A 27611-nucleotide genomic window follows, 5' to 3' on the forward strand; every position below is an offset into this window, starting at 1 on the left:
ACATCTGGTATCGCCGTACTCAGGAGAAGTTGGGGAATGTGTTTTGGGGTGTCATTTTACATATACCCATGCTGGATGAGAGAAATATCTTGGCAAAAGACAACTTTTCCCATTTTTTTTATACAAAGTTGGCATTTGACCAAGATATTTTTCTCACCCAGCATGGGTATATGTAAAATGACACCCCAAAACACATTCCCCAACTTCTCCTGAGTACGGCGATACCAGATGTGTCACACTTTTTTGCTGCCAAGGTGGGCAAAGGGGCACATATTCCAAAGTGCACCTTTTGGATTTCACCGGTCATTTTTTACACATTTTGATTGCAAAGTTCTTCTCACACATTTGGGCCCCTAAATTGCCAGGGCAGTATAACTACCCCACAAGTGACCCCATTTTGGAAAGAAGACACCCCAAGGTATTCTGTGAGGGGCATGTGAGTTCCTAGAATTTTTTATTTTTTGTCGCAAGTTAGTGGAATATGAGACTTTGTAAGAAAAAATAAAAAAAATAAAATCATCATCATTTTTCGCTAACTTGTGACAAAAAATAAAAAGTTCTATGAACTCACTATGCCCATCAGCGAATACCTTGGGGTGTCTACTTTCCGAAATGGGGTCATTTGTGGGGTTTTTCTACTGTCTGGGCATTGTAGAACCTCAGGAATCATGACAGGTGCTCAGAAAGTCAGAGCTGTTTCAAAAAGCGGAAATTCACATTTTTGTACCATAGTTTGTAAATGCTATAACTTTTACCCAAACCATTTTTTTTTTTTGCCCAAACATTTTTTTTTTATCAAAGACATGTAGAACAATAAATTTGGCGAAAAATTTATATATGGATGTTGTTTTTTTTGCAAAATTTTACAGCTGAAAGTGAAAAATGTCATTTTTTTGCAAAAAAATCTTTACATTTTGATTAATAACAAAAAAAGTAAAAATGTCAGCAGCAATGAAATACCACCAAATGAAAGCTCTATTAGTGAGAAGAAAAGGAGGTAAAATTCATTTGGGTGGTAAGTTGCATGACCGAGCGATAAACGGTGAAAGTAGTGTAGTGCCGAAGTGTAAAAAGTGCTCTGGTCATGAAGGGGGTTTCACCTAGCGGGGCTGAAGTGGTTAATTTAGAATAACCCCCATTCCTCAGCTCTATTTGTTTGTATGTGTGCAGCCATTTTTTTTTTTTTATCAATCAGGCTTTTTAGACTAAATAGTCTCAGTTTACAATGTCTTTCTATTAGATCGGATTAGAACATTTGCCCCAGGATTGTAGAGCAGAAGGTGCATGCTAACTTCCATTGCTCTCATCAATAAAGGTTATTGGGAGCAGAGATCTTCCACTTGAAAATAGAAAGTAATTTAGAAGTACATTTTCCATTTACCCTATCTGGTTTTAGGCTGTTATTTTCTGATAATATCTCCCTTTGGTTACAGGGTACCTTCACTAGATCTTGGAAAGCTTGGAGATTCTGATGATGAGGTAAAGAAACTGTACAATACGTGAACATAGAGTCCACCCCTTCCTATTGTCATTTTGAGGAACGCATAAGGCTACGTCCACATCTGCAGCAGGCATCCCAGTATTCTGTTCTGGTAGGGCTTACCCTAACCTGTTACAGAAAAAAGCCTCAAGAACATCATGGAGAATGGCATAAAGGTGGTCATGCCTTTTAGAGATAGAGTACTATGTAGAACTGTAGAATAAATGATCGTTTCGCAGACACAGCCATATACATTTTAGTCTAGATTGGCCGTTACACTCGTACTAAATTTCCAAGCACACCAGGCAGATGGTTTTAAAGAAAAATTGTTTGCGGATAAAAGATCTTTTGTAATAGTGAGAGCATATCGAGTGAAAATAATTTCTTTCCAAGCGATCCTGGAAAAGCTAAAATGATTGCTCACTGTTAAATTCAACCCAAAGAACACTCATTTAGGTTAAAATCGTGAAGTTTCCATAACTTTTAGTCTAATGTGAATAAGCAACTTAAGTATTTTCTATTGTCATTTATGCAGCCATGGACAATCATACCAACCTCTACGTGTGCGGGAGGGAGGGAATACTGGTGTCATTATCAGACCGCTCTCACTTGTGACAAAATGGACTCTGATAAGAATGTTGTATTAGGGAATTGCTGTTGGTGCAATTTTCGAATGTGCTTGTTAAAGAGGTTTTTGGGACTTTAAAGTCGATGGCTTATCCAGCCTGTATTACACTGTCCGATGTTCAGGCAGTGCAAGCGCCAATGAATGTGATCCGATGCCCGTTTACATTGGTCTTACACAGGCCGATACAAACGAAATGTGGGAGGAATGATCTCTACTGCAGCGGGATCTCTGTCTTTCAGTTCTACTGATTATTGGCAGCACATCCCTGATTACACAGGGAGCTCTGCTGCCCATAATCTGGCATCTTTCATCCTGAGAAAGACGCCCATCAGCTGACCGATGAGCATTTTCTCGTTGATCAGCTGCTTAATTATTTGGGCCAGTTATCATGTAAGAGTGTTCCTATGAACATTCGTTCCCAATTATTGACCCAAAAATCCTGCAGCGTAATAGGGCCCTTAGGATAGGCCATCAATATTAGATTAGTGGGTCTCCGACTCCTGATACCCCATCTGATCAGCTGTTTAATGTGGAACTCTTGTCCCATTTAATATGTACAGTACCTGGCACAGGTCCATACTTTTAGTAGCTGCTATGCCTGGTATTATAATTCACTGCAGCTTAGTCTCATTCCATTGAAAGAGACTGAGTTAAAATACCAGGCACAACAGCTTCATAAAGGGATTGGCCACTTTTTGGTAACTGTTTATCAAAGTGTTTTTGATGGCTATATGGCTCTACATATTCTGTACAATTTTTTATCCTAAGGTATGCCTGTTGGCCAAGTCTTTTGTGCTGTCCACAAGATGGCTGCTGATTGAGGGTCATGTAACCAGGCAAATCACTCACTCATTCAAATACATTGTACCTGTCCTCTGCACTTGCACTATTGAGAGTTTAGTGCAGGTGCAATGTGTTTGAATAGCGGATTCTGAGGATGTGTCTGGTGACCCTCCATCAGCAGCCATCTTATGGACAGGACCTCTAGGCAGACAGCACGTAAGATTTTCCAAGGGGACATGGCTCATTCAATACAGCAAACGGCACAGACCTTCAACAAAGACTATGTTAGTAAGTGCCATATATTCCTCTTAAATACACATTGGTCAACAGTAGCCAGAAAATGTCCAACCCCTTTAAGGTATGGGTGCTTGGTAAGTAATGCATGGGGCACGGCTCTCACTAGAGCACTGAGGCTTCTTCAAACAGCTAATTTATGAAGATGCCAAGCGTCTGACCCCCACCAATGTCATATTTATGGCCAATCCTACAGATTGGTCATCAAAGTCCCAAATAACACCTTTCAAGGGGTTCTCTGGGAATTAAGAAAATTAAAATACTTAAATATTACTTTAATATATATATATACAGTACAGACCAAAAGTTTGGACACACCTTCTCATTCAAAGAGTTTTCTTTATTTTCATGACTATGAAAATTGTAGATTCACACTGAAGGCATCAAAACTATGAATTAACACATGTGGAATTCTATATATAACAAAAAAGTGTGAAACAACTGAAAATATGTCATATTCTAGGTTCTTCAAAGTAGCCATTTTTTGCTTTGATTACTGCTTTGCACACTCTTGGCATTCTCTTGATGAGCTTCAAGAGGTAGTCACCTGAAATGGTCTTCCAACAGTCTTGAAAAAGTTCCCAGAAATGCTTAGCACTTCTTGGCCCTTTTGCCTTCACTCTGTGGTCCCGCTCACCCCAAACCATCTCGATTGGGTTCAGGTCCGGTGACTGTGGAGGCCAGGTCATCTGGCGCAGCACCCCATCACTCTCCTTCATGGTCAAATAGCCCTTACACAGCCTGGAGGTGTGTTTGGGGTCATTGTACTGTTGAAAAATAAATGATGGTCCTACTAAACGCAAACCGGATGGAATAGCATGCCGCTGCAAGATGCTGTGGTAGCCATGCTGGTTCAGTATGCCTTCAATTTTTAATAAATCCCCAACAGTGTCACCAGCAAAGCACCCCCACACCATCACACCTCCTCCTCCATGCTTCACGGTGGGAACCAGGCATGTAGAGTCCATCCGTTCACCTTTTCTGCGTCGCACAAAGACACAGTGGTTGGAACCAAAGATCTCAAATTTGGACTCATCAGACCAAAGCGCAGATTTCCACTGGTCTAATGTCCATTCCTTGTGTTCTTTAGCCCAAACAAGTCTCTTCTGCTTGTTGCCTGTCCTTAGCAGTGGTTTCCTAGCAGATATTCTACCATGAAGGCCTGATTCACACAGTCTCCTCTTAACAGTTGTTCTAGAGATGTGTCTGCTGCTAGAACTCTTTGTGGTATTGACCTGGTCTCTAATCTGAGCTGCTGTTAACTTGCGATTTCTGAGGCTGGTGACTCGGATGAACTTATCCTCCGCAGCAGAGGTGACTCTTGGTTTTCCTTTCCTGGGGCGGTCCGCATGTGAGCCAGTTTCTTTGTAGCGCTTGATGGTTTTTGTGACTGCACTTGGGGACACTTTCAAAGTTTTCCCAATTTTTCGGACTGACTGGCCTTTATTTTGTTAAAGTAATGATGGCCACTCGTTTTTCTTTTTCTTTATCTGTCCTATTAGTACAGATAAAACCTGTCCTAATCACACAGCAGGACAAGTTACTTCAGTAAACTGAGCTAAAGAGCTGCCTCATCCTCCTCTTTGCTCTGCTTGTCAGGGATTATGATCCTGAATACAGATGATAAGAACTTTATCTGAATCTCTGTAGGAATGAAGTCCATAAGGAGACATGAAGTACAGAGAGGACAGACAGGACAATGGAGACTGCATATAAGTGCTGCTGCTCATTAGCCACATCCCCACCTCCACGCTATACTTAAAGGGGTTCTGCAGTTTTTTAAACTGATGATCTATCCTCTGGATAGATCATCAGCATCTGACCAGCGGGAGTCCGACACCCGGGACCCCCGCTGATCTGTTTGAGAAGGCAGCGGCGCTCCTGCAGCACAGAGGCCTTCTCACTGTTTACCGCCGGCCCAGTGACGTCACGACTAGTCTCAACTGGCCTGGGCGGGGCTAATCTCCATTCAAGTGAACAGAGCTTAGCCCCGCCCAGGCAAGTTGATGCTAGTCGAGACGTCACAGGGCCGACGTAAACAGTGAGAAGGCCGCTATGCTGCTGGAGCGCCGCTGCCTTCTCAAACAGCTGATCGGCGGGGGTCCCGGGTGTCGGACACCCACCGGTCAGATGCTGATGATCTATCCAGAGGATAGATCATCAGTTTAAAGAAAGTGCAGAACCCCTTAAATGTGCTAATAGGACGGCAGACATTTTATTTTTTCCTGATGATTGTTTCCTAGACAGAACAAGCCATTATAATATTTGGGAATATATTTATAATAAAGTACCGGTAATATTTAAGTATTTTCAGCAATTTTATTTACTTACTTTTCTTTTCCCAGAAAACACCTTTAACCACTTCAACCCCGCTAGCTGAAACCCCCTTCATGACCAGAGCACTTTTTACACTTCGGCACTACACTACTTTCACCGTTTATCGCTCGGTCATGCAACTTACCACCCAAATGAATTTTACCTCCTTTTCTTCTCACTAATAGAGCTTTCATTTGGTGGTATTTCATTGCTGCTGGCATTTTAACTTTTTTTGTTATTAATCAAAATGTAACGATTTTTTTTCCAAAAAATGACATTTTTCATTTTCAGCTGTAAAATTTTGCAAAAAAAACGACATCCATATATAAATTTTTCGCCAAATTTATTGTTCTACATGTCTTTGATAAAAAAAAATGTTTGGGCAAAAAAAAAAAAAATGGTTTGGGTAAAAGTTATAGCGTTTACACACTACAGTACAAAAATGTGAATTTCCGCTTTTTGAAACAGCTCTGACTTTCTGAGCACCTGTCATGATTCCAGAGGTTCTACAATGCCCAGACAGTAGAAAACCCCCACAAATGACCCCATTTCGGAAAGTAGACACCCTAAGGTATTCGCTGATGGGCATAGTGAGTTCATAGAACTTTTTATTTTTTGTCACAAGTTAGCGGAAAATGATGATTTTTTTTTATTTTATTTTTCTTACAAAGTCTCATATTCCACTAACTTGCGACAAAAAATAGAAAATTCTAGGAACTCACCATGCCCTCACAGAATACCTTGGGGTGTCTTCTTTCCAAAATGGGGTCACTTGTGGCGTAGTTATACTGCCCTGGCAATTTAGGGGTCCATATGTGTGAGAAGAACTTTGCAATCAAAATCTGTAAAAAATGACCGGTGAAATCCGAAAGGTGCACTTTGGAATATGTGCCCCTTTGCCCACCTAGGCTGCAAAAAAGTGTGACACATCTGGTATCGCCGTACTCAGGAGAAGTTGGGGAATGTGTTTTGGGGTGTCATTTTACATATACCCATGCTGGGTGAGAGAAATATCTTGGCAAAAGACAACTTTTCCCATTTTTTTATACAAAGTTGGCATTTGACCAAGATATTTTTCTCACCCAGCATGGGTATATGTAAAATGACACCCCAAAACACATTCCCCAACTTCTCCTGAGTACGGCGATACCACATGTGTCACACTTTTTTGCTGCCAAGGTGGGCAAAGGGGCACATATTCCAAAGTGCACCTTTCGGATTTCGCAGACCATTTTTTACACATTTTGATTGCAAAGTGCTTCTCACACATATGGGCCCCTAAATTGCCAGGGCAGTATAACTACCCCACAAGTGACCCCATTTTGGAAAGAAGACACCCCAAGGTATGCCGTGAGGGGCACAGCGAGTTCCTAGAATTTTTTTTTTTTTGTCACAAGTTAGCGGAAAATTATGATTTTTTTTTTTCTCTTTTTTCCTTACAAAGTCTCATATTCCACTAACTTGCGACAAAAAAAAATAAAAAATTCTAGGAACTCGCCATGCCCCTCACGGAATACCTTGGGGTGTCTTCTTTCCAAAATGGGGTCACTTGTGGCGTAGTTATACTGGCCTGGCAATTTAGGGGCCCATATGTGTGAGAAGTACTTTGCAATCAAAATCTGTAAAAAATGACCGGTGAAATCCGAAAGGTGCACTTTGGAATGTGTGCCCCTTTGCCCACCTTGGCAGCAAAAAAGTGTCACACATCTGGTATCGCCGTACTCAGGAGAAGTTGGGGAATGTGTTTTGGGGTGTCATTTTACATATACCCATGCTGGGTGAGAGAAATATCCTGGCAAAAGACAACTTTTCAAATTTTTTTATACAAAGTTGGCATTTGACCAAGATATTTATCTCACCCAGCATGGGTATATGTAAAATGACACCCCAAAACACATTCCCCAACTTCTCCTGAGTACGGCGATACCAGATGTGTCACACTTTTTTGCAGCCTAGATGTGCAAAGGTGCCCAAATTCCTTTTAGGAGGGCATTTTTAGACATTTGGATCCCAGACTTCTTCTCACGCTTTAGGGCCCCTAAAAAGCCAGGGCAGTATAAATACCCCACATGTGACCCCACTTTGGAAAGAAGACACCCCAAGGTATCCAATGAGGGGCCTGGCAAGTTCATCGAATTTTTTTTTTCGCATAAGTTAGCGGAAATAGATTTTTTTTTCTTTCTGCTAACTTAGGACAAAAATGTAAATCTTTCATGGAGTCAATATGCCCCTCAGCGAATACCTTGGGGTGTCTTCTTTCCAAAATGGGGTCAGTTGTGGGGTGTTTGTACTGCCCTGGCATTTGAGGGTCTCCGCAATCATTACATGTATGGCCAGCATTAGGAGTTTCTGCTATTCTCCTTATATTGAGCATACAGGTAATGAGATTTTTTTTTCCGTTCAGCCTCTGGGCTGAAAGAAAAAAATGAACGGCACAGATTTCTTCATTCGCATCGATCAATGTGGATGAAAAAATCTCTGCCAAAAAAAAAAAGGAGGGGAAAGGCGTCTGCCAGGACATAGGAGCTCCGCCCTACATCCATACCCACTTAGCTCGTATGCCCTGGCAAACCAGATTTCTCCATTCACATCAATCGATGTGGATGAATAAATCATTGCCGGGATTTTTTTTTTTTTACAGCTCAGCTCGTATGCTTCGGCAAACGTATCTGTTACTGCAGAGTAGAAATCTCGTCTTGCAGCGCCGCATACACCGACTCGCGTGTAATTTGACAGCAGCGCAATGCTTCTGTCAGAATGCACATCGGTGCTGCAGCTAGTCGATCGGTTGGTCCACCTGGAAGGTAAAAAAAAAAAAAAACAGGCCGCAACGCAATAATTTTATTAACTTTGCAACAGAACATATAAACTTTAACTTTTTTAACTGAACATTAACCTTTTTGCTTACTGGTTTTTTTTTGTTTATTTTTTACCTTTATAGAACAAACCTCTCCTTCCCCATTGGTCAATGTGCAAAGCGCAAATCGCCCAAAGATGTGGCGTAGTGCGTTATGCACTTTGTCCCAGGTGAAAGGAGAGGTTTGCAGCAGCTGTGAGTGAATGGGCCCTAATAGCCCTGTGTGCCTGTCCTGGTGAGATGATCCCTATGCTAATAGTGTACCTGTGAGTGGTACTTCCGGAAACACTCTCCAAAGCATAGGGCAGGGTGGTCAGGACAGTCAGGACAGAAATAGCGGGTGTCACGCCTTATTCCACTCCTGCTACAGACACGACATCTTTTTCGGGGTGACGGTTGGGTTGAGGTACCAGGAACGACACTGGGGAAATGTCGCTCGTGTAGACGGCTAACTACACTGGTGGATGGGGCCACGGAACCTCCTGGGTACAGGAGGTTCGCGATGATCTCTTCCTGAAATTTGAGGAAGGATCCAGTTCTCCCAGCCCTACTGTAGAGAACAAAACTATTGTACAGAGCCAATTGAATTAAATATACAGACACCTTCTTATACCAGCGTCTGGTGCGTCGGGACACTAAATACGGAGCCAACATCTGGTCATTGAAGTCCACCCCTCCCATGAGCAAATTATAGTCGTGGACTGAGAGGGGCTTTTCAATGACACGGGTTGCTCGCTCAATTTGGATTGTTGTGTCTGCGTGAATGGAGGAGAGCATGTAAACGTCACGCTTGTCTCTCCATTTCACCGCGAGCAGTTCTTCGTTACACAGTGCGGCCCTCTGCCCCCTTGCAAGACGGGTGGTAACGAGCCGTTGGGGGAAGCCTGCGCGACTAGTTCGCGCGGTACCACAGGCGCCACTCCGTTCTAGAAACAAATGCCTAAAGAGGGCCACACTTGTGTAAAAATTGTCCACATAAAGATGGTACCCCTTGCCGAATAAGGGTGACACCAAGTCCCAAACTGTCTTCCCACTGCTCCCCAGGTAGTCAGGGCAACCGACCGGCTCCAGGGTCTGATCTTTTCCCTCATAGATCCGAAATTTGTGGGTATAGCCTGTGGCCCTTTCACAAAGCTTATACAATTTGACCCCATACCGGGCGCGCTTGCTTGGGATGTATTGTTTGAAGCCAAGGCGCCCGGTAAAATGTATCAGGGACTCGTCTACGCAGATGTTTTGCTCTGGGGTATATAAATCTGCAAATTTCAGGTTGAAATGGTCTATGAGGGGCCGAATTTTGTGGAGCCGGTCAAAAGCAGGGTGGCCTCTGGGACGGGAGGCGGTGTTGTCACTAAAGTGCAGGAAACGCAGGATGGTCTCAAATCGTGTCCTGGACATAGCAGCAGAGAACATGGGCATGTGATGAATTGGGTTCGTGGACCAATATGACCGCAATTCATGTTTTTTTGTCAGGCCCATGTTGAGGAGGAGGCCCAGAAAAGTTTTAAATTCGGAAACTTGGACTGGTTTCCACCGGAAAGACTGGGCATAAGAGCTTCCCGGGTTGGCGGATATAAAAATTGTGTGGCATACCGATTTGTTTCGGCCACAACGAAGTCCAAGAGCTCCGCAGTCAAGAACAGCTCAAAAAATCCCAGGGCCGAACCGATCTGAGCTGTCTCAACCCGAACTCCAGACTGGGCAGTGAAAGGGAAAACTACAGGTGCGGCTGAAGTTGGGGACTGCCAATCAGGGTTTGCCAGCACCTCTGGGATTCTAGGGGCTCTACGGGCACGTCTTTGCGGTGGCTGCGACGGGGTCACTACTGCTCGTGCCACCGTACCAGCTTCAACTGCCCTTCTGGTGCTCGCCACTTCACCAGGTTGTACGGCAGTGCTGGTACTAGGTCCAGGAAGGGCTGGGCTGCTGGTGTATGCCTCACCACGTAATCCGACAGCACCAGCCCCACTCTGATGCTCTTGAAGCGGATCCTGCGCAACCTGTGGTCTAGCGACACGGGGCCGGGTACGCCTGGTGGTATCAGGCGTCCGAACTTTGGGTCAGAGAGCCACTGCATTCTACAGGTTCGTATTCTGACCCGCTGGATTCATCAGATGAGGGTTCCCACTCCTCATCCGACTGGGTCAGAAGCCTGTAGGCCTCTTCAGAGGAATACCCCCTGTTAGACATTTGGGCAACTAAATTTAGGGGTATTCCCTGAGACTACCCAAGAAAAAAAAGCAAGCCTGTCTTACAAAGGGGAGGCTAGCGAATTAATCAAAACTGATTTTTTTTTTATCGCCGCAGTGCGTGTAAAGTGAATGTGCAGTGATCAAAAAAAAAAATTTTTTGTCACTGCGGAGGGGCGGGCATGGGCGAACGCATGTGTGGGCGACCGATCAGGCCTGATCGGGCAAACACTGCGTTTTGGGTGGAGGGCGAACTAAAGTGACACTAATACAATTATAGATCTGACCGTGATCAGTTTTGATCACTTTCAGATACTATAAAAGTACAAATGCTGATTAGCGATACGCTAATCAGCGAATAACGGACTGCGGTGCGGTGGGCTTGGCGCTAACTGATCGCTAAACTACCTAACCAAGGGGCCTAAACTATACCTAAAACCTAACGGTCAATACCAGTGAAAAAAAAAAGTGACAGTTTGCACTGATCACTTTTTTCCTTTTCACTAGTGATTGACAGGGGCAAGAAGGGGTGATCAAAGGGTTAAATCGGGTGCTGGGAGGTGATCTGGGGGCTAAGTGTGGTGTTGGTGGGTACTCACAGTGATGTGTGCTCCTCTGCTCCTCTGCTGGAACCAACCGACCAAAAGAAGGAGCAGAGGAGCACAGCAGCCATATAACCACATCATATTTACTAATATGATGGGTTATCTGGCTGCTGATTTGTTTTTTTGAAAATCATCAACCTGCCAGCCAATGATCGTGGCTGGCAGGTTGATGACGAACTTGTTCTTTAAATTTTGCCGGCCCGCGATGCGCATGCGCGGGCCGGCTTACCCGGAAATCTCGCGTCTCGCGAGAGGACGCACCGGCGCGTCCACCCAGAAGAGCATGACCGCCGAGAAGACGCAATCCTGCGTACGGCGGTCGTGAGCAGGTTAAAGGGGTTATCCCATGAATAATGTAAAAAATGAAAATCAGACATCATATAATCCATGACAATCTCTTTCTAACAAAGCTAGAACCAGCCCTGTACCTCAACTGGATCCAGAGATCTCCCCATTCATTGCTCTGCTAGATTTATATCAAGCTGACAGCTCACGAGGAGTGTCTTCTGTGCTGCAGCTAAGGGGGCGTGTCCATGCTCTTCCTATCACAGCTCCGGAGGAGTGTCCATGCTCTCCCTATCACAGCTCCGGAGGAGTGTCCATGCTCTTCCTATCACAGCTCCGGAGGCGTGTCCATGCTCTTCCTATCACAGCTCCGGAGGAGTGTCCATGCTCTTCCTATCACAGCTCCGGAGGCAGTTGAAGGATGAAACTGAGCATGTGCGGCCTTCTCAGTGAGCAGGTCAAAGAAATAAGAAAAGAAACAAAGATTAGGTGGCGCTATACAGATTTTTAATTACATGCAATTGTAAAAGTATTCAGATCCAGGTGCTGGTTTGAAAACTTTAGAATATTTTTTGTGGGACAACCCCTTTAAATTTGCTCCAAAGCTGAAGCCTCACCTTAATGTGAGCTTACATTCTGCAGATTACTGGTTTATATTAGGATTATATTACATTTTAAATTCCATACTGGTTATGAATGTATTTTTCCCTCATGCTGAGAATAGGTCATCAATATCTGCTTGGTGGCGGTCCAAGCTCCCCAATGAATGAAGAGGCTACAGGGCATCAATATTCTACTCCTGGGAAAACCCCTTTAAATTTACTTTTGCTCTTTTATTTCAGGACACGTATGTACCTTTAAGTAAAGAGTACCCAAGGTTTGGCCCTCCAGATTCATCCTCAACTGTCAGTTGGGGAACACCTCTGCACACTCCATATGCACAACATGATCAGAAACCACAGGTAGGTAAAGCTGAGCTAATGCAAAGATGTGTAGAAATGTATAACATTTGTGATATGGTCAATGTCAGTATCTTCTGTCATATAATTTCATTTATTTATGTTTTTATATTTAACATTTTATCCCACATATTTAATATATATTATACCAGGGATGCCCAACCTGCAGCCTTCCAGCTGTTCCAAAACTACAATTCCCAGCAAGCTTGGACAGCCTACAGCTATTAGAGCATGCTGGGAGTTGTAGTTTTGAAACAGCAGGAGGGCCACAGATTGGGCATCCCTGTATAATACAGTACATCTTTATACTGCATTACCCTTTACTGTCAGTAGGTGGAGCAGCAAAACTCCTACTCTTACTTCTACTCCTTCCAAGGTAGGAGTAAAAACTACCAGATACAGTAGCATGTGTTTAATCTATTACCAAAAGAGATTGGACATGTGCCACTATCACTGTTAGCAGGCAGGTTTATGGTCGCTGCTGTCACTTCTGTAGATTTCTTACATAGATTTTTAGTTTTTTGTGTGTCTCAAAAATGTAAAACTTTTCATTGATTCAATTTTCTGTTGGGTCCTTTGAGCAGATATAAGAGTACAAGCTGCGACAGATTTATCACATGGCAGACACCAACGGGGCCCGACCTATCCAATTACCTCAAAATGGTGGTGTCTATTACTTTACCTTCAATGCAAGTTTGAACAAAGCCTTACACATTTAGGCCTCTTTCACACGGGCGTCGCATGTGAGGGCCGGATAGGATGTGGGTGTGTAGCGGGAAAATGCGTGATTTTTCCGCATGAGTGCAAAGTGTTTTAATGCGTTCAGGTTTGGGTTAGGTGTTGTGTAGATTTTATTATTTTTACTTATAACATAGTTATAAGGGAAAATAATAGCATTCTTAATACAGAATGCATAGTAAATTAGGGATGGAGGGGTTAAAAAATAAAATAAAAATTATTAAACTGACCTCATCCACTTGTTCACACAGCCTGGCTTTTCTTTGATGACCTGGGAGGAAAAAGGACCTTTGGTGACGTCACTGCGCTCATCACATGGTCCATCACATGATCCATCACCATGGTGATGAATCATGTGATGAGCGCAGTGATGTCACCAAAGGTCCTTTTCCTCCCAGGTCATCAAAGATGAAGACAGAAGAGAAGCTGGGCTGCGCGAACAAGTGGATGAGGTCAGTTTCATTTTATTTATTTTTTTAACCCCTCCATCCCTAATTTACTTAGCATTCTGTATTAAGGGTACTTTCACCCTTGCGTTGTTTGATTCTGGCAGGCAGTTCCGTTGCCTGAACTGCCTGCCTGATCAGGCAAACTGTATGCAAACGCATGTCATTTTTTCTGACTTATCAGGCGTTTCTCTGACTGATCAGGATCCTGATCAGTCTGAAAAATGCCTGATCAGTCAGGAAAATGCATTTTTCCGGTGTCATCAGGCAAAACTGATCCGGTATTTTTTTTCTCTAATTTTTAAAGGTCTGCGCCTGCGCAAACCGGAGGAACGGATCCGGGATTCCGGGATTTTGAATGCCGGATCCGGCACTAATACATTCCTATGGTAAAAAATGACGGCATTCAGGCAAGTCTTCAGTTTTTTTCGCAGGAGATAAAACCGTAGCATGCTACGGTTTTCTCTTTTGCCTGATCAGTCAAAATGACTGAACTGAAGACATCCTGATGCATCCTGAACGGATTACTCTCCATTCAGAATGCATGGGGATATGCCTGATCAGTTCTTTTCCGGTATAGAGCCCCTGTGACGGAACTCTATGCTGGAAAAGAAAAGCGCTAATGTGAAAGTAGCCTTAAGAATGCTATTATTTTCCCTTATAACCATGTTATAAGTGAAAATAATAATGATCGGGTCCCCATCCCGATCATCTCCTAGCAACCATGCTTGCGGATGCTTGCGATTTTCACTCAGCCCCATTCATTTCTATGGGGCCTGTGTTGCGTGAAAAACGCAGAATATAGAGCATGCTGCGATTTTCACGCAATGCACAAGTGATGCATGAAAATCACCGCTCATGTGCACAGCCCCATAGAAATGAATGGGTCCGGATTCAGTGCGGGTGCAATGCGTTCAACTCACGCATTGCACCCGCACGCAAAACTCGTCCGTGTGAAAGAGGCCTTAGGCTACATTTAGACGACCGTATGTGTTTTATGGTCCGCAAAACATGGATACTGGCAATGGGCGTTCCGCATTTTGCAGACCACTCATGACTGGCCCTATGATGGAAATGCCTATTCTTGCATCTTTTGTGGCCCCATTGAAATGAATGGGTGCGCACACATTTTTCAAAATTGCGGAACAGATGCGGACCCAGAAACATGGTCATCTGAATGCACTCTTAGGGTCCATTCACACGTCTGTAGAATGGGTCTGGATCCGTTCCGCAATTATGCGGAACGGGTGCGGACCCATTCATTTTCAATGGGGCTGGAAAACATGCTGATGCGGATGTTCTGTCCGCATCCGCATTTCCGGTCCGTGGCTCCGCAAAAAAATGGAGCATGTCCTATTCTTGTCTGTAGCTGCGGACAAGAATAGGAATCCTCTATTAAGTGCCGGCGATGTGCGGTGTCAGTGTTTTGCGGTCCGCAATATGCGGACGGCAAAATACTACGGATGTCTGAATGGACCCTTAGGCTGATGCTATTGGTTTGCATGTCTGACTGTGCGGTGAAGCTTAGCAACTGCAGTTTTCCAAGTAGTTTAAAAGCAGCTAAGTGTACGAGTGGGAAAAGGAAATGAAATATCTGAAGTGATGGGAGTACATTTACATACAGCGATCTCCTCCATAGTACGGGGAGGAGGGATCAATAATGCCACACTCTTCCATACTGACTCGTTTACACAGCACGATCTGGCAACCACTACACACAAACCATCAGCATACTTGATGAATGAGCGTTTTGCTCGTTCATCAGGTAATCGTCTGTACATTTACACCGCCAGATAATCGCTAACGAGCGTTACTATGAACGCTAGTTAGCGATGATCTAGGCCAGGGATGGCCAACCTGAGGCTCTCCAGATGTTGCAAAACTACAACTCCCAGCATGCCCGGGCTGCCAACAGCTATCAGCCTACAGCAGGGCATGGTGGGAATTGTAGTTTTACAACAGCTGGAGAGCCACAGGTTGGCCATGCCTGATCTAGGCGATTGTCAGCCCGTGTAGAAGGCCCTTTTGTCATTAAAACGATCACTATTTCACCTCATCACTGCGCAAGAGTCTTTGATCTCACTTTATGCAGCAAACTACTATGAACTGGAAAGGATGTCGTTATGATAACTCCCAATGGGCACACTCAGATTTCAGATTTCCATGCATCACTATGGTTACTTCCACTTCAGCTGAACACGGAAATGAAAGTGCTTTTTAGAATACTGATTTCACTTGCCTGGACTGCGAATAAAACCTGAATGCCATCGGGAATGATGCTGTCTAAAATTTCTGATCACTCCCTTCTAGAAACAGAACCAGCACTGCACCGTTGTGTCAGGTATCGGAGCTCTGCCTCATTGAGGTGAATGGGGCTGAGCTGTAACGCTAAACGCAACCTGTGGGAAGGTGCGGTGAGGTTTCTGGAAAAAAGCAGCCACTTTTTTCTCAAGGGGTTATTCACTTAGGTTGACCCTTATCCTTAGTTGACCGTGTGAAGCCCGTGCCCGGATCCGCAATACAGGCGTCCCGTTCCGTGGCCATTCCGCATCACGGATGCGGACCCATTCATTTCAATGGGTCTGCAAATCCGGAGATGCGGAACGGAACACTTTCTGAGGTTCCGTTCCGTGCTTCAGCACCGCGAAAAGGTAGAGCTTGCTAAAAGTACAGGTACACGTTAATGGTCTCATTCTAAAGGACGTGACCATATGTGGTGCTGTCTAAGGATATGTTCACACATTGATACGCTGCCTAGTTTCTGTCTGGATTTTGCAGACAGAAAACCTCAGTGTATCATAGTACAAGCAACCTGAATGAGATTTTAACAAATCTCATCCAATGGTGTGGACAAAATCCGCATGAATCTTCGTGGAAACTGACCCGCTGTGCATAAGGTGAAATCCGCAGCACATCCGCTACAGAATTGACGGCATCTTCCTATCCAAATCCTCCGCCAACTAGACACTGCAGATATTATATGAGGGAAAGTATAATTGTCTGTTTCTTTCTTTTTTTTCATTTTTTTTTTGCGTAGTCACCTGTGCCATGTGCATGAGCCTAATGCTGTCATTCTTCTGTGACTACCAGATTTCTCTAACACAGTTGAAAACCGTTCCGGAGAATTTACCATCAGCATCAGACAGATTTCGCTTGAAGTATCAGCAGTATGAGGAGGATATGAAGAATAGCTACAAGCAATATACGATGAGAGAAAAGAATAAACAGCAATCTGCAGGACAGGATAATAGACATGAGGTGAATATGTAGTTCACGTCTTTACATGTATGTGAATGACACATGTACAGGTGAAACTCGAAAAATTAGAATATCGGGCAAAAGTCCATTTATTTCAGTAATGCAAATTAAAAGGAATTGCATTAATGCAGCTTAAAATTAGAATTTTGTGAAAAGGTTCAATATTCTAGGCTCAAAGTGTCACACTCTAGTCAGCTAATTAATCCATACCCCCTGAGCAAAGGGGACCTCAAAATTGTGACTTTGGGGTTTCATAAGCTGTAAGCCATAATCATCCAAATTATACCAAATAAAGGCTTGAAATATCTCGCTTTGCATGTAATGAGTCTATCTCATGTGTTAGTGTCACCTTTTAAGTTACATTACTGAAATAAATGAATTTTGCACAATATTAAAATTTTTCGAGTTTCACCTGTACTTATATCATTCAGCTTAAACAAATATTGACAGGAATAAACCTTCCTGCGGATGACTGAGTGGGGCAAGACAAATACATTTATGCATGAAGTAGTTTATTACATGTACATGTTGATCGAAGGACCATACACAGATCTCGTAAGGCCCAATAGCAAAACTTAGTGTGGTTTCCCCTGCCCCACCCAGGTCCCCAGTAGACCTGCGCCAGTCACTCCCAGCCAAAGTGCAATGCTCCAGATTTCTGATGAATTTTTATTTTTATTTTTTTTTATTAAGCAGACTAAATTTTAAAGCTTTTTTTTTTTTTTTTTTTTAGATATTTTTACTGAGGACCTATCCTTTGGCTAGGTCATCAGTATCTGATTGGTCATGGGCCAACACCTGAGACCTTTGCTGATCAGCTGTTTGTTAAGGCACCAGCGCTCACGGTAGCTTCGTGGCCTTCTCTCAGCTCACCAAGCGCAAACCCATCCGTTTGATAGCGGCTGGGCTTGGTATCGCAGCTCAGTCCCAGTCACTTCAACGTGACATCACATAGCATAGGGAAAGCTGCAGGAAGGCCGTGGTGCTACTGCAAGCTCTGGTACCTTCTCAAACAGCTGGTCAATGGGGGATCCCGGGTGTCAGACCTCCACCAATCAGATACTGATGACCTATCTAGAGAATAGCAATAAACAAAATGTAGAAGCAGCACCACTCGGTCCTTGTTGATGTATCCAGGTAGATACAACAGCCTCACCAATGGCCCTGGATCCAATGGCCAGAATATATGGATAAATGCAGACGGTGTCAGCAGCATCTCACATCATCGTCTTTTATTGGGACTTCAAAGCAAAATACATAGCAGCAACGTTTCGGCTGATATACAGCCTTTGTCAAGCCTATGCTTGAATAAGTCATCCATAAAAATATCTAAAAAAAATCCTTTAATTACAAAAAATCATAATAAAAAAGTCATCTTTGGCTTTACCCACTTTATTCAACTTCTATGTCAGTAAGTGGAACAGGTGCTTCATAAATATGACGCTCATTCTGGCATAAATACATTGATAAATCTCCTGCTTCCGATCTATTGCAAAGTTGGCTGCCTGCTGCCACCACCAGGGGGCGCTCAGTGCCTAGCAATTTATGCAGTTACAGTTAAAAGGAATCTGTCACCAGCGACCTCCTTATTCGACTCTCTGCTATTACATGCAGCCATCTCCTCCTCAGTATAGGGATGAGTGATACCTAATGCATGGCCCGTCCCTATACTGTCTTATTGTTTGCCGGCAGCAGAGTGCCTATTACACAGTGCGATCTGTCGCCGGCAAACCAGGATTTTTCGACATGTTAAAATATCCCAATTATCTGATGAAAGAGCGTTTGCGATTATCTTAACGATAATCTGCCCATGTAATAGGACCTTAAGCCTACAATAGTCAGTGCGGTGTAGGAACCAGCTACATTTATACTCTGCTCAGTAGCCCTGGGCAGATGGGCGGTGAGTGCTCAATGTAAAGGAGGGGGCTACCCTCCAAGCATGCTGCAAAAAAATTTAGAGTAGCACATCCAAAGTCACACGTGCCCATCTGTAAAGCTAGCATGCAGACAGCAAACAAAATACGTATGACAGCACATTGTTATACATGCAAACAAAGAAATAGGGATTAGAGATTATTCTGGATTAAAGTGGTATTATACCTATTATACATGAAAAATGGAAGCTCTTTGTGCACATTTTTGATCAAATGTGTGTTGGGCCCATTTACCAACATGGCATCTGGCAAGGTAGCATCTGCAGATTGGTAACTAACATTAGCAGAACTGCCTCCCCTAGGACTAACCTAAGGGCCCTATCACATGGGCAGATAGAGCAGACGATTGTCAAGAGGGAAGCCTGCCTTCGGTGGTGGGTAGAGTGAATCTATTAAAAATGGTTATGATGCCCCAGTTGCTTTATGTACTGAACAATGCTCCCGTGTGGATACCCCTGGACAGATTTAAGAAAGTTCACTCTATATTTAGGGATCTCATATGGAAGTATGGTCAGGCCAGGATTAAACTGGAGACATTGCAGTACCCTAAGTCTGAAGGCGGCCTGGCTGTTCCTAATGCATGGATTTATTTTTGGGCTTCCCAGTGTCAGCATTTCAAGGGTTGGATTAGCTTCCAAGTGCCGGACATGACAGGGCAGATATTGCAGCGTTGGTTGGGCAGTCGTGACCTCATGGGCATTCTGGAGGGGTCAGGTATGCATGGTGGGAGGGGAAAAGTCCTTCTGGTTGAACTTATGAAAAAAGTTTGGGCAAGGGTGAAGCAACTGAGAGGTGTAGGTGGAATCAGTGAGCTTTCCCCTATTAGAAATAATCACCTATTGCCTGAATTTTTTGCCATGACAGGACTTCGGAATTGGGAAACTCATGGAGTGATGAGAATTGGCCAATTGATGGAGGACAAGCTATGCAAGTCGTTTCAGAACCTGCAGCAGGAATTTAATATCCCTAGGGGATGGTTCTATAAATATCTTCAATTGAGGCATGCCCTTGAGGTCACGCTGCGGAAAGGGTGTGTGATAGCACGAATGGAGACGGTTCATAAGCTTGTTCTCTCGACAGGAGGGGGGAAAAGAGGGCTGATATCACAAGTGTACGCTCTTTTACTTGATAAGTTCTTAGAGGGGTTCCCGCTCTTAAGAATGAAGAAATGGGAGGCTGACTTTGGAGGTATGTCTAAGGATAAATGGGAGGATATACTGGAAGGAGTCCCCAGGGTGTCCTTGAGTGAACAGGGCAAGTTGTCCCAACTATTTATCATACATAGAGTATACAAAACACCGGTGTTCCTAAAAAAGGTTGGAGTAAGAAGTGATGATAAGTGTCCTAAGTGTATGGAAGATGGGGCGGATTTGTTGCATATGCTGTGGTCTTGCCCAGTTATTGGTGCTTATTGGGATGCTGTCAGGAATATGATTAACAGTAAAATGTCTTTGCAAATTCAAAAGGACCCTAAGGTGTGTGTGTTGGGGTATGTGTCTGAGATTGGAGGGACTGAATCGGTTAAGGTGGCTGTGGGGAGGTTGTTGTATGTGGCTAGGAAGTTGGTGGCCATGAGGTGGATCCAGGGAAGTCCGCCCACATTAGAAGAGTTTGAACGGAAAGTGCATGACATGTTGATATTGGAAAAAGGGGTGTATGTGAAGAGAGGGTGTTCTCAGAAATTTGATAAATTGTGGAGTGAATGGCTATCTCATACTCATGTGGTTATATAGACATTGGATGGCTCATGACCAGTTAGTAGGGTGGGGAGGGGTTAGGGAAGGGTGGGGGGGGGGGGGGGGTTGGGTATTTGGGAGGGGTCTTGGGGCTAGTTAGGACAGGTACAAATGTTTGTCTCATTACCTGTGTCTACGAATATACATGCTATATACTGATACCTGGTATAATCATATGTTGGTATTTATATGGATACTGTTGTATATTGATTCCACGTGGTGGATATGATGCGGAAAGGCTGTATTGTTTTTATGATGTCCTACGGCTATTGTTTCAATAAAAACGATTTGATTCAAAAAAAAGAGGGAAGCCTGCCTATTACATGCAGCAATCTCCTCCTCAGTATAGGGATGAGCGATCACTAATGCATTGCTTGACCCTATACCGTCTCATTGTTTGCCGGCAGCAGGGCGTTTATTATATGGTGCGATCTGACGCCGGCAGACCAGGATTTTTTAACATGTTAAAGATCCCGATTACCCAATGAATAAGCGTTTGCTTATTCATCGGGTAATCGGCGGCAGTATTACACTGCTCGTTAGTGATGACTTTAACAATAATCTGCCTGTGTATTAGGACCTTAAGTGATTTTTCAAATCTTATCTCTTCTTTCCCTGTACAATGACCTCTGTACAGGTCACAGAGCATGCCCAGAAAACTTTCCCAAAGAAGTCAATGAGGTCCCCTCCTGACCATTGTGTCTATGGCTCATGTGGCTGCCGTAAAGCAATTTTTTTTTTATGCTGTGTAAATGCTGTTAAGAACAGCTCAGGCAAGATGGCTGTCCCCATAATCATGGTCAAGAAACAGAAAGAAAAATCTGTAATCAGAATATAAAAACATTAGAGAAAAAGGAGATGGAGATTTCCTTTAAGTGAGACTCTCTGTCATGCTAAAAGTCCAAACAAAGAGGAAGAACCTGGACAATAGTATACATGGGGTGACTTAAAAATATTATAAGATTCCCATATAAATTGTTAATATGTAATTTAAAAATTTGATGAAACGTCTCTTTCATGGTTAGCCTATAAGCGAGTTAACAGACACATTCTTGACATCTAAGCACCAGTTATAAAATGGGAACTTTAAATGGGTTATCTTTCACAGATTAAGGGAAAGGTAAAACACCAAATACACACCACAACGAATAGACAACAATCTAGGCCTCCAAAAGCGAAGGAAGAAGGATGGTGACCTCCTAATAATCCCTAGGCTTTTACCTAACTCCTGCCAGTATGAGCAGATCCTGATGGTGAAAATACTCATACACCGGATACCTAATACCCTGCTAAAACTGACAAGCCCTAGGATAGGTAGCAGGGCATGAGACAGCTAGTTCCTTCCAGAATGAAGGAACCTGCGTCTCCCTGAGGCCTAGAAACAACACACACACCAAATAATATGAAACAGGGAAGGCAACAAGTACTTAGCTTAGAGATGTATCGAGAAGCAGGAGATTCAAGACAAACCAGCACTAGCAACTCCAAGCAGAAACTATCAAAATAGAGCCTCATCACTGATAACGAGCGGCACCTGATGAGAGGTGAGATCCTGCCAAACGACAACATACATAGAGGAAAACAGAGAGACCCATCGGATAGTCTCACGTGCAGCAAGTCCATCTGATCTTCTCACCTCTCTCACAGGAGGGACAGTCACAGTATCCCATGATTGATTTAAAAAAATGAAGATCAGACATCATATAGGACATGACAACCTCTTTCTAACAAAGCTAGAACCAGCCCTGTACCTCACATGGTTCCAGAGATCCCCACATCCATGGTTCCAATTGCTGTGCTAGATTATCTTCAGCCTGGCAGCTCAGAGGGCGTATCCTTTCTGCTGCAGCTCTCTCCCCGTAACTGCCACAGCTTCTAACAGAACATATGGCTGGTGGCAGTAGAAGATTTAAACTGAGCGCATGCGACCACCTCAATGAGACGGACAATTAATAAGGAAAAGAACAAAGGGCAGGTGGCGCTATACAGATACGTTTTATTGAATAAGTCACTGGCTATACTAAATGTTTAATAACATGGTAGTTTGAAAAATGGAGAATATGTTTCATGACACAAACCCTTTAAGATGGCTATACATATTATAATTATGGTTCCTATCAGCCGACACATTCTATGTTTCTATGTTGGCCAAATCTGTCGATTTCGGTGGAAGCGGCTGACCATCTAGTGTGTATGAAATACACGAGGCATTTTTTTGCAAAGTGAACTGTATATTGATAGTAAATGATACAGAAAGTAGGGGGCAGTGTGCGCTCCCATTTTCAGAAAACTCATCGCTCATTGTGTTTGATACATGCAGGCGACTAGCTCTCTTCACCCTAGTCACAATTAAGACCAAGTCTACATTTATTATTAATAAGCAGTAGCAATTTTCATTGCCATGTCATTACTGAACATGTTCTTTATACTAATAAGTATTGATGTGAAGCTCAGCGATAATGGCTTCTTGAAAATATGGTAAATGGATTCCGACGCTCCGGTATGGGTTTTTAAGTCAAGGTAAAGCTTAATGTGATTTTTTTTTCTGGCAGCATCAAAGGCGAAGTAATTTATGTTTTCTTTTTTTTTTTTTTTTACAAAGAATATGGAGGCTTTTAGATAACTTTTATATGTGTTTTTATTTATGTAAGCTAGTCATTATGATATTACAGTTTACATGTGTCCAGTTTCAGGAAGAAACCAGACAACACTCAGTATCTGCCTGGATTAATAAAAAGACTATTACCTACCTAGCAGAAGATCCTGAACCACGGCTCCGGTTTCCCTTCCTGTATTGACTCGGCTGCAGTGGTTATGTCATGTCGACCACATGTGACCGCTGAGGCCAGTCACTGGCCTCGAGCAAGGCGCCTCTGAGGCCAGTGATTGCCTGCAGTGGTCGATGTGACACCACCATTGCCACTGGGTCAACAGAGCCCGACCAGGAGACCCAGAGTGGCGGTGAGGGATATGCTAGGGATGTAATAGTCCATTTTTATTTATTTCAGGCGTGCTCTGATGGTTGTCAGATTTCTTCCTTTTTAAAGGTTTATATGTAGAAACTACACCCATTGTGACCCATTTCTTAGTGTTATAGTATAAAGGAGAGTATAGACAGTAGGGTGCTACTCAGTATTGATGCACCAGAAAGGGATTTTTAAGACTAAAATAGTTCATATGTAATGAAAAGGCTTAAAAGGGTTTTCTGAGATGTACATGCTGAGGAACTAGCCTCAGGATAGGCCATCAGTATCTCATAGGTGGGGGCAGGGGCGTAGCTAAAGGCTCATGGGCCCTGGTGCAAGAGTTAGGTTTGGGGCCCCCCTTCCCTCAGTGCTTTGTGTGTCTTCTTATGCAGTACAAGGGTATTTGGGCCCCCTCAGGCTCCTGGGCCCGGTAGCGACTGCTACCTCTGCACCCCCTATAGCTACGCCCCTGGGTGGGGGTCTGACACCCAGGACTCCCACCGATGTTTGAGAAGGCACCAGCGCACGAGGCCTTCTTTCAGCACTGTACATAGTATAGGTGCTGTGCTTGGTATAACAGCTCAGCCTCATTCACTTCTATGGGGCTGAGCCGCTCCTAGGCACATGACCGATGACGTGTCGTCACTCTACTACTGCGAGCGCTGCTTCTCGAACAGCTGCTCAGCAGGGGTCCCCTGTGCCGGACCCCCATCCATAGGATAGGTCATCAGTATTTAAGTCTCAGAAAACCGCTTTAATGATCATTTATTCTGCACAGCATTAGCTCTGTACACTAGGCCAGGGTCTACTATTGTGTGCCGCATTTTATAAAGAAGCCAATTAACCCGTAAAGGGATTTGCTGTTGTGTTCTCAGCAGGGTGGAAGACCTGAGGATGGAGGTTTTGCTATGATAACACCATTTGATGATAAAGTCTACCTTCAGCGCTGCTACACCAGTAAACCGTACACAGCGCAGCATAGCCTGAGGAAGCTGGAAGCTGTAAGTCTTATCTATACAATATACGTGCTGTTACAATCATCTGAAACTTCTGTCCTTATACCGCTTACTAGGAACTGTCATGTAAGTAAGTGCAGTTATGGGAAAAGCATTATAAAAAAGAAGGTATGCCTACTTATGAACCATGACCTCATATGTAAACCATTCTCTTTAGTAGTAATAATGTGCTAGCAGTAACCGCCAGTCTCCGTCCACTGCCTGGAGGTGCCCATGGTCTTGATTGGTTGGTATGGGCAATAAGACCAGTCTTCCTCTTAGACAGGTTTGATAAATACGTCCTACTGTCTCTATGATATGCTGTACAATTGCAGCAACGTGAAGGGGCCAATGATCAGGGCAATTATCAGAAGGAGTGTTCCTAGGAATGCCCTATTTAGGTGCCGCTGTTCACCCAGTGAACGAGGAAACGCTTGCTCATGGGGTGAAATCATGGTTTCTGGGCAGCAGGTCATGCCATGTAGACAGAAATCTGCTTCCATGAAACACTGAGGCATATTTACTATTACTATCAAACTTTGTGCTGTCTAAGAATATGAATCCCAGTCTTAGGCTCCATTCACACATCCGCAATTTCGTTCCGCATTTTGCGGAACAGAATTGCAGACCCATTCATTTCTTTGGGGCAGCACGATGTGCTGTCCGGATCCGCACTTCCGGGTCCGCATTTCCGATCCCGAAAAAAAATAGAACATGTCCTATTCTTGTACGCAATTGCGGACAAGAAAAGGCCTTTTCTATGAGAATGCCGGTGATGTGTGGTCCGCAAAATGCAGAACGCACATCGCTGATGTCCGTGTTTTGTGGATCCGCAAAACACACACGGACGTGTGAATGGACCTCATGCACACTACCGTTTTTCGGGTCCGCATCCGAGCCGCAGTTCAATGGGGCTGCAAAAGATGCGGACAGCACTACATGGGCTGTCCGCATCCGTTGCTCCGTTCCGAGGCCCCGCAAAAAAATATAGCATGTCCTATTCTTGTCCGTTTTGCGTCTAAAATAGGCAAATTGCGGAAGGCACATGGGCGGCTTCTGTTTTTTGGCGGATCCGCGGTTTGCGGTCCGCAAAAAACAGCACGGTCGTGTGCATGAGGCCTTAATATAAGGCTACTTTCACACTCGCGTTTGGTGCGGATTTGTCATGGATCTGCACAAACGCATCCATTAGATAATACAAACGCATGCATCCGTTCAGAGCGGATCCTTTTGTATTATCTTTAACATAGCCAAGACGGATCCATCTTGAACACCATTGAAAGTCAATGGAGGACGGATCAGTTTTCTATTGTGCCATATTGTGTCAGTGAAAACGGATCCGTCCCCATTGACTTACATTGTGTGTCAGAATGGATCAGTTTGGCTCAGTTTCGTCAGACGGTGTCTGCCTCCAAAGCGGAATGGAGGCGTAAAGGAGCCAAACTGAGGCAAACTGATGCATTCTAAACGGATCCTTATCTATTCAGAATGCATTAATGGCAAAACTGATCCGTTTTGGACCGCCTGTGAGAGCCCTGAACGGCTCTCACAAACGGACCCAGAAACGCCAGTGTGAAAGTAGCCTTAGACAAATTTATGATTCTTTATGCAAATGAGGGCTGCTGTCCACTGAGGGCCAGCAGTTTATTTAAAGGGTTTTACCAAATTTAGAAGCTATCTCCTATCCACTAATTGATCGGTGGGGGGGTCCGACCACTAGGATCCCCACCGATCCTGAGAATGAGGGTCCTGTTCCCCCCATCTGATGGATCATCAGATCGAGCATGTGCCCTGTCACTCTATTTATTCCCTATGGGACTGCTAGAAATAGCTGAGTACAGCACTCAGTACAGCACTCAGCTATTTCTGATGGTCACATAGAGAATAAAGGGAGTTGCAGGGCACATGCTCAACCTGCCGATCCATCAGATGGGGGGAACAGGACCCTCATTCTCAGGAAATCTGACCGCTGTGGCCCCCGCAATCAGTTCCTTTTCTTGCCTGTGGATAGGGGATAACTTGGCACAGTTTCTTTAAAGGGTGACTATCGTTTAAACAACGTTCTGACATGTTATAGTGACATGAAGTTTTGATTGGTGGGGTCTGGGTGCAGAGATCTCTATGATCACTAAAACAAAGGTGAAAAGGCCTCTCGGTTTCTGGTCAGCTTTGCTCCGTGGACAGAGTGGCGTACAGATTCAGAGAAAGTCTGTGTGTCACAGCCTAAAAGACAGAAAAGGAGCATAGCCTCTTTGTTTTAATGATCAGTTGGAGTCTCCGCAGCGTGAACCTAACTGACTAAAACTTCAATATAAAATAAGGCTTATAAGCACAGACCTATCACTTACCAGTAGGAGGAGTGCCCGGCCGGTCACATACAGCGCAGGTAAGTATAATGCTTCTAAAATTGCTAAGTAACCATGGCAGCCAGGACTGCAGTAGCATCGTGGTTGCCATGGTTACCGATAGGAGCCCCAGCGATTAAACTGGGACTCCGATCGGAACTCTCCACTGCCACCAACTGGGGCCATAATATATCTATGGGGGCACAACTGGGGCCATCGTATATGTCTGGGGGCACAACTGGGACCGTAATATATGTATAGGGACACATCTGGGGTCATAGTATATGTATGAGGGCACAACTGGGGCCATAATATAAAGATGGGGGCAGAACTGGGGCCATAATATATGTATGGGGGCACAACTGGGGCCATAAAATAAAGATGGGGGCACAACTGGGGCCATAGGGAGTGGGGAGGCCGCACTGGCCACCAATGAATGTAATACAGGTGAAGGAGGGAGGGGGGCCGCACTGGCCACCAATGAATTTAAAACTGGGAAGGGAGGGAGGGGGGTCTGCCCCCTTCTGCCTGGCAGCACCTGATCTCTTACAGGGGGCTATGATACGCACAATTAACCCCTCAGGTGCGGCACCTGAGGGGTTAATTGTGCGGATCACAGCCCCCTGTAAGAGATCGGATGCTGCCAGGCAGCAGGGGGCAGTCATGTACACAGTTCTTAGTATATTCTAACTTGAAGTGTCCCCATCACTATGGGAACGCCTCTGTGTTAGAATATACTGTCGGATCTGAGTTTTCCCGAAGTGAAAACTCAGCTCTGAAAAAGATGCGATCCGTCT

The 27611-nt window shown here is 44.2% G+C and overlaps 1 protein-coding gene across 3 annotated transcripts in view; it reads left to right on the top strand.

Moving 5' to 3' along the window:
* The window catches only part of CAPS2 (calcyphosine 2), a 138611-nt gene that overhangs the window by 28963 nt on the left and 82037 nt on the right, over window positions 1-27611 (top strand). For 2 of the 3 annotated variants that reach the window (XM_044280430.1, XM_044280431.1), the window contains exons 4-7: window positions 1434-1479; window positions 12280-12399; window positions 16671-16838; window positions 24350-24475. In XM_044280430.1, the coding sequence (XP_044136365.1) occupies window positions 1434-1479; window positions 12280-12399; window positions 16671-16838; window positions 24350-24475 (460 nt within the window). The remainder of the gene's footprint in view (window positions 1-1433; window positions 1480-12279; window positions 12400-16670; window positions 16839-24349; window positions 24476-27611) is intronic. The other variant, XM_044280432.1, reaches the window with a different exon arrangement.

The sequence above is a fragment of the Bufo gargarizans genome, chromosome 2, assembly GCF_014858855.1.
Source record: "Bufo gargarizans isolate SCDJY-AF-19 chromosome 2, ASM1485885v1, whole genome shotgun sequence".
In the NCBI taxonomy this organism is placed as follows: domain Eukaryota; kingdom Metazoa; phylum Chordata; class Amphibia; order Anura; family Bufonidae; genus Bufo; species Bufo gargarizans.